Below are 21,130 nucleotides of genomic sequence, written 5' to 3' on the forward strand. Positions count from 1 at the left end.
ACATCTTGACTTTTACACTTCTGTAATAAAAGTTTGGAGTTCCATTGTTTCCTAATCATTTGTTAACATTTGTAACTCAGCAGAAAACCCATACAAATTTATCATCTCTCTTATCAACCTCATTATTCTTTTGTTCAACGACTCTTGTTTTCTCATCAACTTCAGAATCTCTTTTAGTTTGAAACAGATCATTTGATTTTCCAGTTCTGTCTTTGGCCCACTTGTGACACTCCATCTTCTGTTTCCTCTTGTCCGTCTTATTCTGGTAGCGTGGAAACCCTACTCTGGAAACCCCTGGTCTAAAAGATCGTGAAAATCAATTTCTATTTTTTCTGACTGTTTTGTTTGGTTAGCAGAGGATTGATCAGGAAATTGCATATCATTATAGTCAATTAACCCAACAGAATACACAGTGTTTGTGAAATAAATATTTTGTGGATGAAAACAGACTACATTAATAATACAACCCAAATTCCGTAAATGTTGAGACGTTTTTTAAATTTGAATAAAATCAAAACTAAAAGACTTTCAAATCACATGAGCCAATATTTTATTCACAATATAACATAGATAACACATGTTTAAACTGAGAAATTTTACAATTTTATCCATTAAATGAGATCGTGCCTAGGTCTCCAAAAAGTTGTCACGGGGGCAACAAAGGGCTGAAAAAGCAAGACATTTTTAAAAGATTCAGCTGGGAGAACATCTAGCAACTAATTAAGTTCATTGACATCAGGTCTGTAACATGATTAGCTATAAAAGGGATGTCTTAGGGAGGCAGAGTCCCAGCTTAATCTTTACAAAATGTCTTGCTTTTTCAGCCCTTTGTTGCACCCTTGACAACTTTTTGGAGACCTAGCAGGCATGAGGCATGAGCTCATTTAGTGGATAAAAGTGTAAAGTTTCTCAGTTTAAACATTTATGTTCTCTATGTTCTATTGTGAATAAAATATTGGCTTATGTGATTTGAAAGTCTTTTAGTCTTCATTTTATTCAAATTTAAAAAAAAAAAAAAACGTCCCAACATTTCCGGAATTCTGGTTGTAATAATACAATTATAACTTAAAAAGACAAGTTCACTTTGTATTATTCTCCTGTTCTCATTATGTAAAAGTTCATAGTGTTCTGAAGAAAATTCAGAATAAAGGCAAGAGAAAACAATAGATAAGTAGATGACATCACACACACATATGGTTTTGCATATGCCATATATATATATATATATATTTATTTATATATGTATATATATGGCCAAACCATTTGAATTAAGTGTAATAAAAACCTAAATAGATAAATTTACCTTGTTATTTGCTGCTCATCTCAATCTGTAGTTGATCACATTCTGAAGAAAATTCAGAATAAAGAGAGATAACATCACACACGGTAGTGTTGGAGTAAAGCATTACAAAAGTAACGCCATTACAGTGGCAAAAACATTTGAATTAATAGTGAAATAACCTAAATAGATAAATTTACCTTGTTGTATGCTGTTAATCTCAGTCTGTATTTGATCACATTCTGACGAAAATTCAGAATAAAGAGAAAACGTTAAATAGATAACATCTCACACACAGGCAGTGTTGAAGTAAAGCATTACAAAAGTAACACCATTAGAGTGATGTATTACTTTTTGCTGTAACGCAGTAACAATGCATTACTAATAAAATTTTGGTAATCTTATAACCATTAAATTCTCAATAATGCATGTTAAAACACCACATTTTATCCCGAAATTAAGTAATGCTAGTTTTCAAATGGAAACATTCCAGCACCAGGAAGAAAAAAAACTCGCTTGCTAGAATTCAATGGTTAAGATGACTGCAGAGACGCGAGATGGACATACACCCATTATTTTTTAGTTCATCAGGGAAAAGGACAAAAATATTTTATATATTTTATATTATATTTTCTTTTGATCACTATGTAGGATTTCAGAGACTGAATCAGACAAATTTAAGATGCATCAGAACATTGAAACCTGAGAAGCTGAGATTCCAGAAAGAGGGGCCTCAAAGCTGTAACAGGACAATGTCATAAATCAGATTCCTAGCTCCAACTAGTCTGAAGCAAGCCTAACCAGCAAGCCTCTTTCACAAAATAGCTTGCAACATTGAGACAAAAGAATACTTATGGATAATTCCAATTCAGGAAAGAGACTGTCAAATTTGGGGCAAGTAATCAAGACTGATGGTCAAAGAGATGGCCGTCACATGTAAACCTGTGATAGAAAATCACGAGCTACAGACTCTCTTGGGAAGGTCTCCACACATAGAAGACAGACCAAACCAAAATTCCTTTCTCTAAAGAACATGCCTTCGTTCTCCATAGAACTACACAAAGACTTTCTTCTTCATATGCACATAAAATCATCCTAAAAGGACATTTCTATGCAGAACCCCGTATTATGTTTGTAACCCACATATTAGACTATCCATATTTTAATCACTCATTGTGTATGTCTTGCTTTTAATAAGTATTGAATAGCTTAAGCCTTAAAGGGTAATATTCATGTTTGGTATGTATGAGTTTGAAATTTCATGATTTAAATGTTTCTTCCAATCAATTCTTTGTCAAATGCATCATAGTCTTGTTATAGAAATCATGTCCAAAAGTATACTTTGCAAGGGCCTGTAAAATTCGGACCATGTGACTGATAACATGCTGATTTATAATGGAAGGAACACCCCTACCTAAGATAATAGCTTATCTAATTGGTCAAGACACCAGAGGGGATGTGTCCAGAAGCCGAGTTTAAAAACTCAGGACACCATCAAACTCTCTCTTAGTCACTCTTCTTCTTAAAAATCCTTCTTCTTCTTAAAAATGCTCTCTTAGTCCCTCTTCTCTGTCATCTTCTCTTTTGCCACCGCGTTTTGACGCTGCTCTTTGAGCGTTCTCTGGCCCACGTGCCAGCTGTTACCATAATGAGAAGAAAGTCACCTAGTCTCGTTACATCGTTTTATTCTTTTACTTTAGTTTCTATTCTTTCCGTTGTGGCGGGAGGAGCCAACGACAGACACAGTGGCTGTGGCGTCAAGCCTCGGAGAGGTTTTTATTAAACAATAAAAAGGAAAATAAAGTGTCCAAAGGGGCAAAGTGTCCAAATAAACGGGGAATCTGGTGTCCTCGCTGTGCCGCGGGGCTAGTGAATGAGGGTAGTGTTCGTCAGGGAAGGGTCCAGGGAAGGGGCGGAGTCCGGTGGCCGCACGCGCTCCCCTCTCGGGGCCGGGAGCGAGTGGCGGCGGCGGCGGCGGCGGCGTCTCTTGCGCGGCTTCGTCCATCTCCTGGATTCCCGGCGCTTCTGGGGGATTCGGCGGCCCGGCATCCTGGCCCGTCAGCCGCCTAACGGGTGCGGCAGTCCTGCTCGACGCACCCTTCCTGGACCCACGAGGACACCAGCGTGCATGCACGGGGAAGAGACCGGTCTCCCGAGGAGAGGCGCGCTCGGCGTTTAAACGGCGGCGGTGATGAGGCTCTATTCACATCAGGTGCGCCTCATCACACGCCGCCAGCCCTAGGTGTTCAGCGCCCCTCCTCTCTCACACACACCCACTCCCGTCGGGAGCCTGGTGAAGGGCGGCGAATACGGGACGGGGTGGTGATGATGGACAGGGGGGAGGCAGCCGACTCGTCACACCGTGGAGTTTCGTGTTCTAATGTAAGTTTGCTGCAAAGTTCAGCTCCGACTGCACTCGCTTCAAACTTCAACCAGACCAACTCCGCATCCTCAGCCAATGCCCAAGACTTCACTTCAAAGACTATTGAACTTCCAGCCAATCAGACACTTCGGGGAACCCCCTTTCTGCAACGACGACGACAAAAGGGATTCCCTTAGCAAAGCAAGCAAGTACCTCCAGGTTCTAACTGAATCAGGTGCAGTTAATATAAATTTTAGCCTCATTGAGAAACTCAAAACGAGGGTTAAATAAGTAATTGATGGTTGTTAAGGTCTATGCAATTGAACATATTGCTGTAAACTTGGGATTTCACATTTTCATTCTCTTAAAGTCATCCTTTCCTTACTTTCTCTCTTTCTGCAACTTGTGAATGTGTGAATGCTTGTGTTCATGTGTTATTAGTCATGTGATTAGTTTATGTCTTAGGTTTATATAAATAAAATCTTATTTATATTTAAAAGAGAAGTTTCTTGTGTTTTGTGCTCACAAGTTAATGTCTTAATCTGCCGATCTTGTTACTGTGCTATTTAATAGTGCTATAGTTATAGGAATAGTCACTATATTTTGGATTTTAATATCCAGTGCAGAGTTTGTTATACGGCTCGTTCAGTGAATCGCCGTAACAGTGATTCTGTTCGAATCCCTATAAAATCATAAATGATTCCCTTTGAGCTAAATTAAACAATTTCTTTAAATTGCATATTAATATTACGTTTTTATTACGTTACAACTATATTACTATTTAAGTCAACAAACATACTGACCTGCACATTTATATTTAGATTTTTTATCTTTTATTTTATTTTATTTTTTTCTACTTTTCTTTTTCTTAATATTTATGTACATTCTGTGTTTTTTTGTATTCTATATAATTGCACTGTCCTTGGAGCGGACCTGACTTACATTTCACTGCTGGTTATACTCTGTATAATTGTGTATGTGACAAATAAAAATCTTGAATCTTGAATATAATTATTAAGTGCATTTAAGTTTGCTAATTTTCTCTGTATAATTTATTCGCTGTTTAAATAACCATGGAAGTGAAAGCATTATAATTAGTAACTTACAATGTTTTTATTAAATTATGATCAAGTTAAATACAAATTTTTACTTAATTAATGTTTCCCGGAAGACAAATTAAGTACAATTTACCTTAATCTTCAAATTCAAAAAGTTTTCACCCCCCGGCTCTTAATGCATCGTATTTCCTTCAGGAGCATCAGTGAATGTTTGAACCTTTTTTAATAGTTGTTTGAGTCCCTCAATTGTCCGCGGTGTGAAAAGATGGATCTCAAATCATACAGTCACTGCTGGAAAGGGTTCAAATATGCAAAATATGGTAGAAAACTGAAGATTCTGCAAGACATGGAGGATTTTTCTGAAGAACAGTGCTCAGTTTAACTGTTCAGAACAAACAAGGGACTCATGAACAACCATCACAAAACAACAACAAAAAAAAGTTGTAGATCATCCAGGTAACCACACACAGTATTAAGAACCAAGGGTTCCCAAACTTTTGAATGGAGTTATTTTAATAATTTCAGCTATTATTTTGTCTTGTGGACTAAATGTAAACATCTTTTATGTAAAGTATCTTACTCAGGACAGTACTAAATAAACAATAACATAAATAAACAATTTGTATGATCTCTCTTATTTTGTTCAAATTAATTACATTTTCTCAGATTCTGCAAGGCGTTCAAAAACTTTCAAGCAGCACTATATATATATATATATATATATATATATATATATATATATATATATATATATATATATATATATATATATATATATATATATATAGTGCTTGGGGGCGCTCGGGAGGAGCGGACTCTTGGGGGCGCTCCGGAGGAGCGGGCACTTGAGGGCGCTCCGGAGGAGCGGGCACTTGAGGGCGCTCCGGAGGAGCGGGCACTTGAGGGCGCTCCGGAGGAGCGGGCACTTGAGGGCGCTCCGGAGGCGCGGAGCTGGACGGAACCAGCGGAGACGAAGGAGAGCTGGACGGGACCAGCGTAGATGCAGGAGGGCGCTCTTGCAGCGCGGACTCTTGAGGGCGCTCTTGCAGCGCGGACACTTGAGGGCGCTCTTGCAGCGCGGACACTTGAGGGCACTCTTGCAGCGTGGATTCAAAGGGGCACTCTGGAAGCGCGGACATTAGAGGGCGCTCTTGCAGCGTGGACATTAACATTAGAAGGCGAACGGGAGGCGCGGGGCTGGACGGGACCAGCGGGAACTCAGGTGGGCTGGACGGGGCCAGCGGGAACTCAGGTGGGCTGGACGGGACCAGCGGGACTTCAGGACGGCTGGACGGGACCAGCGGGAACTCAGGTGGGCTGGACGGAACCAGCGGGAACTCAGGTAGGCTGGACGGAACCAGCGGGAACTCAGGTGGGCTGGACGGAACCAGCGGGAACTCAGGTGGGCACTTGCGAGGTGCCGGAATTGGTGGGCTCAGATGAGGAGCAGGCACTGGAAGGCACTGGCGAGGAGCTGGCACTGGAGGGCGCTTGCGAGGAGCAGGTACTGGATGGCACTGGCTAGGAGCAGGCACTGGATGGCACTGGCGAGGAGCAGGCACTGGAGGGAATGACATGCCCTCAAACTCAATTAAAATCCCCACCGGCACCTGTTTTTCCCCCTTCGGTGGTTCGGGGGAACCGTTATTGGCGGTGGAATCCCTTTTCTCCGCGGACGGAGCAACGTTCATCGCCCCTTGCGGCGGAATCCTCCTCGCCGCGGGCGGAACATTCATCGCCGTCTCAGGCGGAACGAGTTTCACTTGGGTGGTGGATATGGGCGAGCGGCGAATGGCGACCCGTTCTCCCCAAAACGGGTGGCCTGGGTAAGCCGCGACAGGCAGCCCAACATCCCATGCAGAACGGGCAGGGGCGAGCCGCGAACGGCGGAGAGAACCCCCGCAAACGACGGGAACGAGCTCGAGCATCCCAAGCGTTGATCTCGTCTTCAGTTGGCGGTCCGATCTTCTGTATCGGTCTGGTGGTTGTGGCAAAAAGGCGCTCGACGAAAATATAAACAAAAAGGAATCTTTTAATAAACTGCTTCAACCCACGTAAGACAATGTGTTAACTTAAGATCGGACAAACATAATGGCAAAACTGAGGACTTATAAAGGGGAGGAACAAACGAGGAAACAAGGTAATTAATAGAACACAGGTGATGACGATAATTAATTAACAGAACTAGGACACAAACTAAAACAGGAAGAACCAAATAAGGACAAAAAGGAAACTAAACAAACAGTTCTGTTACAATATATATATGGAAAAACCATTTGAATTAAGTGTAATAAAAACCTAAATAGATTAATTTACCTTGTTGTTTCCTGCTCATCTCAATCTGTAGTTGATCACATTCTGGAGAAAATTCAGAATAAAGGCAAGAGAAAACAATAGACAAGTAGATGACATCACACACACATATGGTTTTGCACTACAAATGCCAAAAAAAAAAAAAAAAAAAACAATTTTATATATATAGTTTATAAATGTATTTATTTATTTTTAAATGGCAAAGACTTACAGGGCCTACAGTAAAATATACACAAAAACATATGAATATACAGTGTCTGTGAAGTGGATATATTGTGGATGAAAACAGACTTTACATTAATAATAGAATTATAACTTAAAAAGACAAATTCACCTTGTTTTATTCCCCTGTTCTCATTCTTTAGTTGATCAAGCACTGAATAAAAACAAAGGCAAGAGAAGACAACATTAAATAGAGAACATCACACATGGGTACACATGGTAACTGAATAAATGAATAATTCAAATGTACAGAACTTAGGCAGAGATGCATCCACTGCTGTTCCGTACAGTGGGCAACACTGGGAAAGCGTACCTAAGTAAGAGAAAACTATGGAAGCCACATCCTGCGTAAAGGAAGTACCATGTGGAGATTACACATATGGACTGGCCAAGGGCAGTACTGCATATGGAAGTCTCTGAGGTAGACTCAGCCAGCCTGGGGTGCGATCAATACACAGCAGAGAAGGTCTCTGCTAGGGAAAGACACAGGCTCACTGTGGGGGGAGCCGTATCGTGGAAGAATACACATGTAGGACCATCCAAATGGGAATCACTACACACGGGCACCTAGCCCAGCGCAAGGGCTGACCTTGGGCATTCACACAAGTGCTGGACCTGGCGTCTGGCACTCCCCCATGCCTGACTGCCGAGGGTGTGGGAGGAACTTCAACAGGTTTGCCAAGGGGAACTGAACTGAGAAGCAGTAAAAGCACACGTATCCAGTCCGTAGAGGGGAATGGCGCAGCAAGCGTGATCAACACCGAGCGGGTCCGGTGTTACTGGCCACCTGAGGCGAGTACACGGGAAGACACAGGCTCTACACGGAGATTATTGAATCTCACAAACGTGTTAGGTGTTGCCCAGCCAGCAGCTCTATAGATGTCTGCTATTGAGGTGCCCTGCACCAATGCCCAAGAAGATGACACACTTCTCGTAGAGTGTGCTCTTACACCGAGGGGGCACGGTAAGTGCTGGGCCTGGTATGCCAAGACTATAGCCTCCACTATCCAGTGGACAAGTCTCTGTTTAGAGACAGCCTTTCCCTTCTGCTGTTCTCTGAAGCAGACAAATAGCTGGTCTGAGGCCCTGAAGCTCTGCATGCAGTCCATGTAAACTTGCAAGGCGCGGACGGGACAGAGCAGAGCAATGGCTGGGTCTGCCTCCTCCCGGGGCAGTGCTTGCAAGTTCACCACCTGATCCCTGAAAGGCGTGGTGGGAACTTTGAGCACATATCCGGGCCGGGGTCTCAGGACAACATGAGAGTCTCCCGGTCCAAATTCTAGGCATGAATTGTCAACCAAAATGCCTGCAGGTCCTCTACCCTCTTGACCGAGGCCAATGCAGTGAGGAGCACTGTCTTCAATGACAGAAACTTAAGCTCTACTGACTGCAGAGGCTCGAATGGCGATTTAACCTCCTCGCCCCTTTGAGGAACCTGATGACCAAGTCGTGCTTCCCCACAGACTTGCAGTCTACTGCATCGTGATGTGTGGCAAAAGCAGCAACATACACTTTGAGAGTGGAGGGAGACAGCCTTTGCTCCAACCCATTTTGCAGAAAAGAGAGCACGACCATTAAGGCATCTACGGGGGGAAGAACACCAATCGACAAACAGGTTCCACTTCAGCCAGTTAGCGAATCTTGTAGCCCGAAGAAAAGCAAGATCCGACCACGGGCTGAAGGTCTGACGGCAGGATGGGGTGACTGAGACCAGGTACGTGCCGCGTCGCCATGCCCATCTCGGGACCCAGTCGTGAAGCCAACACTGAAGCGGTCTCATCTGAAGCAATCCGAGCGGCTAACAGCGGCTGTGGATGCCATATGCCCCAGGAGCCTCTGAAACTGTTTCAGTGGAGACGCCCTCTTGTGCTGGAAAGACTCCAGGCAGTTGAGCATCGACTGAGCACGTTCTATTGAGAGACATGCTGTGAGGTTGACCGAGTCCAACTCCATGCCAAGAAAAGAGATACTCTGCCCCGGGAAGAGTCTGCTATTTTACCAGTTGACCCGAAGCCCCAACCGGCTGAGGTGGCTGAGCACCGTGTCCCTGTGTTTGCACAACTGCGCTCGAGACTGGGCCAATATGAGCCAGTCGTCGAGGTAGTTGAGAATGTGAATGCCTCTTTCCCTTAATGGAACAAGAGCCGCCTCTACGACCTTGGTGAAGACACGAGGTGACAGGGACAGTCCGAAGGGGAGGACTTTGTACTGATATGCTCGCCCTTCGAACGCAAAGCGAAGAAACAGTCTGTGTCGAGGGAGAATCGAGACATAAAAAGTATGCGTTCTTCAAGTCGATCGCTGCAAGCCAATCGAAAGGACGGATGCATTGAAAGATGCGTTTCTGCTTCAAAATCCTGAACAGGAGCTTGTGAAGTGCCCAGTTCAGAACGTGCAGGTCCAAGATTGGTCGTAACCCACCACCTTTCTTGGGTATGATGAAGTAAGGGCTGTAAAACCCTGACCTCATCTCGGATGGAGGGACCGGCTGTATCGCGTCCTTCGCCAGCAGGACCAGGATCTCTGCACGCAAGACAGGAGCATCTTTGTTCAGCACAGAGGTGAACCGAATACCCCTGAACTTGGGAGGGCGCTGGGCAAACTGAATCACATAGCCGAGTATGATGGTCCTCGTGAGCCAGCGAGCCCCCAGAGACCGGACAAGTGGGACTAGGGGAAGCACCGACCCACCCGCAGTGGGGCAGCGAAGTGGAACACAGGGACCCGACCCGGAAGGCAGTGCATCTCAGAGTGGGGTCCACGGCTGGGCAGGGGGCGCCTGAGGAGGCATCGCGAACCGGACCCTGCTGCCCATTGTCAAAAGGCGAGGGGGACGGAAGTGTGAAGACTGTGTCTCGTGCACTGCCATCCTCGCCCTCTTAGGACCCGGAGAGAAAGGAAACTGCTCTTTTTTTTTAGGTTTTGGGTACCACTGGCTGGGGAGCCAGTGGCGAAACAGAACAAAAAGGAAACAAAAGATTCTCCAACCGGCCCTCCTCCAGGGGAAGGAGTGGTGTGTTCACCATCTCCTGAAGAGCAGGATCCAAGGACTCCGGTTCGCCCATCTCAGGGACGCCGCTTGCCCTGCCACTTTCCTGTATCCAGCTCCACACTGCGGCCGTGAAGGCTGCTGCTGAGGCCGAGCTAGAGCGGAGGTGGAAGCAGCATGAGGGCGCCCTCGGCGATGAGTAGTCGGAGGGACTGCGTATGCATGTAATACTGACACGTTCAGTTTTCACCCACCTGTTTACACTCACTTAAGCCATAACCGACTGCATTTACATGAGATACTCTACACGATAGACAGTGTTGGACTGCTGTGTGTATTTGAGTGCTGAGAACTGATTGTGTGCTGTATGAGAACTGAAGAAGCGGAGCATGTGTGAGAGAGAGCACTTCTATCAGCGCGATTACGCCTATCCTGCCTTCACTAACTTTAAGTTAATCCACAACGAATTGTGACTCCTGGGAAAAAACGGGATGTTTGGTAACGCAGTCCCGTTCAGGTGTTGAGGCCATTGTTTCAGATCGCTAGTTCGCGTTTTGGTAGCCTATCCGTCCACTGCAGCTGCCATACTGAGACTACACAAGAAAATGCCCCTTATCCAATGACAGAGACGCACATTTTGAAAGACAAGACAGTTAACTTAGCCTATAGGATATATTTTGAATGTCTGGCAGTCCTCAGATAACATTTTAGTCCCGTCTGAAGAAGTGAAGAAGTGGCATACATTTCGTCATAGTTTTTATCATCGACGTCTCGTCTTAGTCACAGATAAAAGGCTCGTTGACGAATATTTCGTCGTCGACGAAATTATCTCTGGTGGACATCGTCTGAGCCAGGGCCCGCGCTGTGACTTTCGTCACCCTTAGGGCGAGGTCCATCGCTGTGCAACTGCCTTAATGCCTTGGCCTGGTGGACTTGCAGGAGGGCCATGACGTGCAGGGCGGAAGCAACCTGTCCAGCAGCAATGTAAGCCTTGGCCATTAGAGGCTTGGAATAAAAGGCGTGGATTACCCCGCCAGGTGGCGGCGCTTTGCAGGCAGAGCTGCATGACAATAGCGTGCTCAACTCGGGGGATCTCCACATACCCTTGGGCCGCTCCGCCGTCGAGGGTGGTGAGGACGGAGGAGGTGTTAGGCTTGTTTCGGGCAGAAAAAGGTGCCCTCCAAGACCTAGTCACCTCCTCATGCACCTCTGGGAAGAATGGAACTGCCGGCAATCGGCCTGCACCCCCAGGAACCAATTGTCCAGCCTCGATCGACATCCTGTCGTCCGCTGGTGCTCCGAATGAGATGCTGGGCCCGCCCTGTCTGAGGATCCAGTGAGCTCGTCCGGGAACACCAGAGGGTGCGAAGTGCAGGAGGAATGAGAGGCCCGCGGAGGCGCACGCCACAGGGAAGCTCTCACCGTAATCCTCAGATCACCCGGAAGTAGCCTTCCGCTGCTGAGAGACGGAGGAACTAGATCGGGGCATCGCAAGGGGGATACCCCCTCGTTTGACGAGGAGGTATCTGGACTGCAACTGTCTCAGTGTGCTGAAAGCTCAAGCACGAGACACAGCGATCGTGACCGTCAGACGCAGCCAGGAAGCGACCACATCCAGAAACGCACGAGTGGGAAGCCATCTTTAAAAAGATGCCCGTCGCTCGTGGGGCTCTTTTAGATTTGCTCTTTTGGAAGGAAAGAGTGTTGAAGCACCCAGGAGAGGTCGCAGCACGACCGCAGAATGAGAGCTGCAGCACGCCGTCAAACTGGAAGCAGCAGCACTGGACAGCAACCTCCGCTGACGCGCCGTAACACAAACGCTGTCTTGCAGACACTCTCAGAGATTCGCAGAAGGCTCGGCTCCGAAGCAAAAAGCTGATGTGTGTCTGCACGCGCTCTCCTTTTATACCCACGCTGGGCGAGATCCCAAATTGCGTCAGTCACTCTAATGTAACGTCGAACGTGACTGACTGATAGGGAACCTCTGTTTCCTGATGGAGGGAATGAGACATGGTGTCCATGTCTGACACTAGGGGTCACACTTGGGATCCTCAAAGACCTCATATTTTCAGATACTTCAGAAAAAGGCAATGGGAATTGATGAGTGGAATTTGCATGCTACTCCCCCATCATATGGGTATAAAGGAGTGGTGTGGATCCACTCATTCAAATTTGTGCTGAGGAGCCAAGACAGTGTCCCGGCCATTTCAGCGGGCAGTTCAAATTTGCAGCAGGAGGAACATCACATCTTGTTGCCTCTATCAACGAACAGAGGTTATATCATTAACCGAGATGTTCCCTATCTGTCAGTCACTTCAATGTGGTGTTAAAGATTGACACAAGGGGTCCCTATACTAAACACCACAACAACAGAACTGAGTCACGAGAGCTGCTGGTGCATATGCTGGCAGGCTTTTGAGTGCCAAAATGAGAAGTGCAGCTATACTGTCTCTCAACCTTCCAACGCCCAGGGTAAATCACCTCAGGTCTTCCTATCTTAAAGGGGTGGTTGTTAGCGATTTCACTTTTTTTCATTTTAAATAGTGTGTAATGTTGCTGTTGGTGCATGAACAGTATCTGCAAAGTTGCTGCGCTGAAAGTTCAACGTAAGCAGAGATATCGTCTTTTAAAAATCAGGAAGTTTAATGCCTACAAAAACGACTCAAATGGGACTACAACGAGATACTTCCCAGGTTTTATACGTAACAAACACGTACATCAACCCTCCCTCCGGAACATGCAAAAAAGGGGGCAAGGCCATGTTCTGCGGCTTTGTCGATGGGAAGAGTTATAGTGGAGAGCTGTAGTCATGCCGTCGAAAGTGTGTTATTTTCACCCAGCTTTCAGGTCTTCTGTGTTCGGGCTTCCTACGGACGCTGTAGTTCATCAACAATGGTTAAAATGTATGTTTGATTATGTTCCTGACAATTACAATCGTAACTTCGTTTCGGCCTGATTTTGTTCGAAATGACGTTATATCAGTTCGTTCTTCGATTTCGTTTGAAGTATATCGGGGCCTTAACCCTCCGCACATTTTTATATTGAGTTATATTGGAAAAGTTTCAATTCAGTCTATCTTTTTTACCCCATTTTAACATGAATTTCTATGGAGACCGGCCGTAGCTGTCAGGCAAGATGGCGGATAGCAGCGGCAGCACATAATATCCGTGTTCTGATTGGTCAGATCGCCTGTCAGTCAAGCTCTTTGTGAACGGTCAATTGCCATGAGCACTCGCTGCCACGGCCTCATGCATTGCAGAAAGCTAAGTTGATTCCTTTTATTAAAAAAGATTCAAGTTCGCAGCATTGGCATGGTCACACTCTCGTAGTGAGAACATGATCCATCCTTGAACGTCGTCTCAGTGTGTGCCCCAAACACTTGAGACAGCAATCTTGGCCATCCGAGGATGAAAGAAATCAATCATACCTAGGAACACACAGACAGAAAGGCAACCTTAAAAAGATGCTCTCTGTCTGTGCTTGCTATTTTAGAGAAAACCCACTCTTTTATAGAGATACTCTCTGGAAATTTCTCTTTCAAGTTGCTTGTTAAAATGCCCAGGGGGAGCTCTCTTGCAATTCTCAGTGCATATGGGAGAGAGCCGCTGAAATGTGCTGTAAGAATTCAACGAAGCGTTTAGGCAGAGGTGAATGGAGTGAGAAGCACAGACCTGTCCTCTCGGCTCTAAAGAACAAATTTGAATGAGTGGACTGACAGATAGGGAACATATGACAACTAGCCCTAGAATCCCTTATTTATTTACATTAAATATATTAAATAACAAAGAAATAAATTTTTTACTTATGTTTTTATGAACAAATGCAGCTATCAGCATTCCAGCAATCACAATGAGTACAACAACAGCTGAAATCAAGATGATTGATGTTCTCCGAGGATTAAACCTTTTACCTGCAAAACAAAACAGAATCACATTGAGCACATTGTGTCCAGTCAAACATTTATTACTGTTTGATTAAAAATTAATAATGTAAAAAATGATACATTTGTATAGTGCATATAAAAATATGCAGTGGGAAAAATAAGTAAATTAAATGTACACTAAAACTATTTAATAAAACAATATAATAGATAAAATAAGGCAATTTAATGCACTAAATTGATAATTAATTGATCTATTCTACATAATCAAATAACCATAAAAATATCATGAAAATTACACAAGTGTCAATACTTACTTGAGGTGATAATCTGTGTCTCCAGCATGTGATGTCTCAGTTTGACTCTGCAGTGAATCATGCTGTCTCTCTCATATACAGTGACGGTTTGTTTCACACTGAATCCATCTGTGTTTCTATGTGCCTCTGTAGTTTCTGAACTCAAACTGACTCCTTCACTGTCCAGCCACTCAAGATCAGGTTCAGGAGACCATCCTTCAGATTCACACTGTAGATGAAGCCCTCCTGAATCATCAAATCCATCTACAGTGATCACTGGAGGACGTCCTACGGCTAGAAATTAACATTCACTGAGTGCACATGTTTTCTGTCAATAAATCTGTTTTTGTTCGGCTTTTTGTGTTAGTTTGATGCTGACAAGAGCACTAACTATATAATGAAGGAGCAAAATATAGGGGAGACTGGGGATAGTTGTATCACTTTTTGCTTTAAGGTCTGTAATTTTCAGTAAATGCTGTATAATTATTATTATTATTATTTTGCACTATTTATCTCTAACGTTGATATTATACTACATTTGTCTGTTACTAATTGAAGTTGTCTTGAAATCTGCAAAATATATCAATGTTTTGTACGTGCATTCAAATTAACTTTTCAAAATAATATTTATACCATCCCTATATCAACCCCTTCCCCCAACACTATTTGTAATTCAAAAAGGCTAAGGATAACATAGACTAAGAACATAAAAACAAATGACAGTGTGTGTACTTCTTTCGTAGTTCACTTTCGTAGTTGTGTCAAATGTGACCTTATACAATAGACCCCTGATTACAACTGACCCATGTTACAAACATCATAGTCTTCCCTACACCAAAGCTGCATGTCTAAACTCATTAAATGTTTGTTTTCATTGGTTTACTCACCTTCAACACTGACATCAACAGTAGCATCATCATACCAGGATTTGGACTGAATAAAACACTTATAAACTCCTTCATCAGAGACTTGGACTGATGAGAGTTTGAGTGATGCGTTTCCTCTCTTTAGCTCTTGATGAGTCAATTCTGTTCTCCCTCTATAGGACTCAATCTGATCTGTGTTTCTGTCTTCATGGTCATCATAGAGATGCACTAGTTGTGAGTCTTTCAGATCAAGTCTAAACCACTCCACTCTCATGTCCACAACACTGATGTTGGATTTGACTGAACAGGGCAGAATCACATCTTCACCAGCTACAGCAAACACTGGATCTACAGGACCCACCACATCATACTGCTCTGTTACAAGAGAAAGAAAGCACAGCCACAGTCCTAAAGATTTTGTCTTTACCTCAACATGTGAACATTGTTGACATTGTTGTAGCAGGTTTAATGTCACTGACACCACTCATTGCTAGCTGTCACATGTAAACTTATCACAACACATCATATTTGACTTTAGGGCAACAGTGAACAGTAGACAGTCTATTTGTTCTACAGATTTACAACAGTTAAAATACATTTTAGAATGTTCATCTTCTTTCACATTATAAGAAATGCCTGGTGTGATAATCCTGCACCAGAAAAAATACAAAACTCATTAAAAAAAAATATATATAATAAATAATATATAGGCATATATATATATTATTATTATTATTATCATATTATATATTTTTTTTTTCAGGGGTGTAGTTTGTGGGGGGCGATAGGGTTGTGAAGACGGGGATATAACACCGCCAATAACCAAAACTAGCAAGTACACAGTCTTGAAGATGCACTAACATACAGTATAAGCAAACAAACAAATAAATACCCCCCCCCCCCCCCCCCCCCATATATATATATATGCTTCCATGTAAAGCAGCATCTGTTGTTTCCCCACACAAACCTCAGCTCTTCATCCATTAAGCTGAGGATTTATTCACTACATTAAATTACATAAAACACTGCAAAATTAACTCCTTCAGTTGGACTATGACCGGCTGATTGCACATTGTCCCTTACATAAGTTACTTATTATATCTCTTTTCCTCATTCTTTTACACACGCACACACACTTGAATACAAATAATTACCTGATCTTGAATCCGTAATTCCACTAATAATCAGGAGGGTCATACAAATAAACTTCATCTTTGAAGGACATGGATGCTAAAAAGAAAGAATTGCGGGTTAACATGCATGTGTTTTCTTTATGTTACACATACACAGAATATCTAAATTCCGAAAATCTATGTAGAATTGTAGAAATCTAGGTTAAAGTATTTCTCAGTTCTCCCATGACTTACCTTTAACTCAGTACTAACTGTTCTCAAGAATGTGAATAAATAAGATGATATGAGCGATCATACAGAGATCATGCCTGGTTTAGTTTTACTTTCTCTTATCATAAACATCTTAAGTGATTACACAGTCCCTCCCATCATAGTTAAAACTTAACTAATTCACATCAGGTGTTGGCCTGATTTCTAATCACATTTAATGTTATTTTAATGACAAGGAGAAATAATATTTCACAAACACGTCCTCTACAGGACAAAAGTGCTATTGCATATTTCTTCCTATTTTATTTCTATAATATAGGCTCCTTCCCGAGTTTAAGTCCTAAGATTTTCTTCTTCAAAATCTTTTTCTGTCTCTTCAAAAACTTTTTTTCCTTTTATTCATTTTCCTCAAGAGACAACACGAGAGCATGACAGCATGTCAGAGGAGGTGCCAAACAATAATAATTGGTCAATAATAATAAGTAAATAATTATTGATTACTTATTTGACTAATTTGCATTAGAGAATAAAACAAAATGAAATAAAATAAAATAAAATACCAAAATCATAATAATGACTCATTAATTTCAGCATGTATTTAGCTTTAAAACATGACATTACTCATATTCTGTGAAGTACCGGCACTTTGTTCCTTATTCCCTTATACTGTTTTTGATGTTTTGGCTGGCGAATATCACGTTTCAAGTAATTCAGGTATAGTAGCATTATGTGTTATTATAAAATGTTATATAATATAATTTATATTTGTTTACAAAAAAATTATTTCAGTCAATAGTCTTTAAATCAAAACATGCTTAAGATAATGAGGCACATAAAACCACCCCTTTGACTGATAATATTTAATAAGAGTAGATATGACACATGGACTCTGCATCATAGAAGGAGACGAGACCCATCTCATAATCCACAAACACAACGAACCTCTGACGATCCACACTCAGAGAAAGAGGGACATATGAAGACTCATGAGCCCGTTCATATCTCTCAGACCCACAGTCCAGTATCCATTCATAGGACTCAGAGTGATCAAGCCCATGTTAAAGGTTTCTTTGGCCACTCCTAAAAAACAGTTAGTTTGTTCCTTTAGCTGCAACTCATAGTAAAAACTCCCCGAGGAGAATCCATCCTTCCCAAGAACACCCAGATAATCATTAAATCTGTCCGTTTGCTCTTCATTCCCACCCAGCTCTCTTCTTTGTAAGTTTCCAAGTTTCCCTTGTTTCCCATCATCAGATACAATGGCACATGGATGAGCTGTATCAGCATCCAGAATCATATTCACTGCTGAAAATATTGAAATTGATTGAATATAGACAATTCTTTCTTTTTTATAGGAATCATTATAACTTCACAACAAGATAACAAAAATAATGTTGGTAAAAATTATGTTTTTGCAATGTTCAATATACATTATATTATGAAAAACAATGTTCACAATTTTGACATCTTATCTACTACCAATACAAATGTTCAGATTTTGTTTTTCATGCTTGACTTGATTCCTTATGTCAATCCACTAATTGACTTAATTCCTTAGTTAAAGATATACAAATTTAAATGTACAGTTTCTTTCTTATGGTATGTATAAACTATATTTGATCGTTTCGAATTTGAATTATTTGATTGCATTTATTCAGTGCATTATAACAAACTATCAAATTCACATAAATAAATGTCTGAGGAATTTGAGAAATTAAAATGATTAAAATAAACAATTATGCCATAAAACATGAATATTTTACTCATCCATTTGTGTTCTTAAATGTGTGATAGCTAAAAACAGAAAGTACGAAGGCTTTAAAGGGATACTCCACCCCAAAATGAAAATGTGGTCATTAATCACTTACCCCCATGTCGTTCCACACCTGTAAAAGCTTTGCTCGTCTTCGGAACACAATTTAAGAGATTTTGGATGAAAACCGGGAAGCTTGTGACTGTCCCATTGACTGCCAAGTAAATTACTCTGTCAAGGTCCAGAAAATTATGAAAAGCATCGTCAAAATAGTCCATCCCCAGGTAGCCAAAATGATACGGCCTGATAACGGCCCAAATCCAGCAAGCCGAAAGAAATAACTCGGCCCGGATGCGGTTGCCGGACTCTTGTGAATTACGGGAGTGAATGACGCGCCAGAATCGGCCCGAGTACGCTGGCCCAAGTCTGGTTGCCGAAACTGAGCTGCCATTGCCGGCATCGGGCCACAATCACGCCAGCATAGATTATACAATTAGCCGGTACTGGATTCCAAATGGAAATGTAGGCTATATGAAATACAAACAAATATTTACTTACTTAATTTTGTCATTTAGCAGACGCTTTTGTCCAAAGCGACTTACAAATAAGAAAAAGTAACTAAAACTAAAAATTACAACTCTATAAATACTATATACCCACATATTTAAGAAAATAAAGAAATTAAATAAAATTGACACATGCATATAACAACATTTCAATAATAAACATATAAATGAAAAAACTAAAATAAAAAGCGATACTTCTATCCCTGCCCGGTGGAGTCGCACGGTAGAGTTGATGGTCTTCACACTAAGAGGGCTTCACACAACGACTGCCGCGGTATAATAACCTTTATTATACCAATCCAACAAATCACCATTTCAATTCAGCTGGACCCACTTTCCTGTTTATCAACTACAAATGGCCAAGCAAGTGCAAAACACAGACAAGATACGCGATACAGTACGAGACCAAACGCGATTTCAGCAAATATTTAATTAATTACTAACAACAACACAAATTACCAAAACAATACTAGCTTGTTTGCTATATAGCCTACATGGATAAGAACTGTTCATGTAATTAATTGGTTCTCTAAAAACTACAAAAATGTATTATTAAAGACTTCCTCCGTTTTTTTTTAACAATGTTGTTTCCACAAATATCACACACGCACACCTGCTGTTCCCCCCTCGACACCTCCCAGTAAGAATGACACCATATAAATGTAAGAAATATGAGAATTTATTTGAATTTATTATTGAAGAATTAACAAATGCATAAAAAACACTTTAGAACCTCTAAGAACTCCCAGGACCTCAAGTTTATCCTAAAAGAGGGACAGAATAAATTAAAGAGAGATAAAGAGTGGATGCATATTGACACATAGTAAGTCAGATCTCAGTGATCTCAATGGTAAATGGTCAATTTGGAGCATACCTTAAGAAGAATGTATTTGTTGTAGGGCCTGCTCTCTTCTTCCATGCCATCTGTTTATAAACTTCTCAGTTTCTCGATCCAGCACACTGAAGTATTTGCAGAAAAATTATATATTATATATATAAAATTATAATTATATATATAAGTCTGGTATATGTGGCACAAGTTTGCCTATTTAAACATGAAGCTGCTTATCCTAACTTAGCATAAAGACCAGGTAGGAAGAAGATGGAGATGAAAAAAAAAGATATCATGTCATGTGGTTAAACAGTCATTTCAGAAATTCAGACTACTTTTTCACTTTTGCAGACATTATTATGTTGACAGTTTTACAGTTTAAAAAAAAAAAAAAAAAAAAAAAAAAAAAAAAAAAAGGTCTATAAAAATTTGAGCACCCTGCATGGTCACTACTACTTGACCACTTGTACAACAAAATTAATCTTAAGATATTATGTCCTAGCCCATCTGATTACAATATCCTAAAAGAAACCATATATTATTTACACATCTACTCTATAGCAAAATATAACATTCAGTTACTTACATGGCACAGGTGAACTTCTTTTCAGATCTTGACAAATCTGACAAAACAAGCAATCTCAAAAATATTAGAAGTATTTACAATTCACTATTCACAAAATATGTTGTGTAATTAAATAATCAAAATTCACTAACAAACTACAAAATACATTACTTTTAAAACAGATCAGATGATGCTAGACTGTTAAATAAATAAATAACTGCTGCATAACATATATTTAATGAACCTAAATCAAAAATATTGAGAAAGTGTTTGACAGTCAGCTTACAAAAATATACTTACAAGCCAAAGACTTGTGACAAGTGCTGTGGAGCGTTTGGGGTGCAGCTACTGACACAAAAACAAAGGGGTGAAAAAGAAAAAGCATCACTCAATATCAGATAATGCATATGTCTGTACAAACTGAACATGGCAAATCCAAGATGCAGGATGACTGCTAGACTGATCACTACAACAATCGGATGACAATCTGAAAAAAAAAAGAAAAAAGAATAAATATTTTCATTATTGAAAATAATTATAATTTTACTTGAATATGACTTTTATTTCTTCCCTGGTGTATACACATGCATACATGTTTTACTTTTATTGTAATTATTTGTTATTAAAAAGTAGAATTATTATTACTATTATTATGTCATAAGGCTACATTGGCTTGTGTGAGTCTTTTATGTCTATCGCTCGCTCTATCACACACGCTGAGAGAGAGAGAGTGCACGCGTTCAGTGTGCGTCAGTGTCGTGCGCTCTCACTCAGACAAATCTGTGAGACAACAACACTGCTTAAAT

At 41.5% G+C, this 21,130-nt stretch overlaps 1 protein-coding gene across 1 annotated transcript; it reads right to left on the reverse strand.

Annotated features, from left to right (window-relative positions):
- Nucleotides 1–163: 163 nt before the first annotated feature.
- On the reverse strand, nucleotides 164–16,491 carry LOC306849176 (butyrophilin-like protein 10). Its single transcript, XM_079384033.1, has 9 exons — nucleotides 16,420–16,491; nucleotides 15,287–15,640; nucleotides 14,421–14,693; nucleotides 14,026–14,133; nucleotides 7,347–7,388; nucleotides 7,016–7,057; nucleotides 1,480–1,521; nucleotides 1,304–1,345; nucleotides 164–299 (listed from the first exon to the last, which is right to left on the reverse strand). The coding sequence occupies exons 1-8, from the start codon at nucleotides 16,475–16,477 to the stop codon at nucleotides 1,308–1,310; spliced, it is 957 nt and encodes a 318-aa protein (XP_079240159.1). The 5' UTR covers nucleotides 16,478–16,491; the 3' UTR covers nucleotides 164–299; nucleotides 1,304–1,307.
- Between the last annotated feature and the right edge of the window lie 4,639 nt (nucleotides 16,492–21,130).

The sequence above is a fragment of the Barbus barbus genome, assembly GCF_936440315.1.
Source record: "Barbus barbus genome assembly, chromosome: 3".
NCBI classification, from domain to species: domain Eukaryota; kingdom Metazoa; phylum Chordata; class Actinopteri; order Cypriniformes; family Cyprinidae; genus Barbus; species Barbus barbus.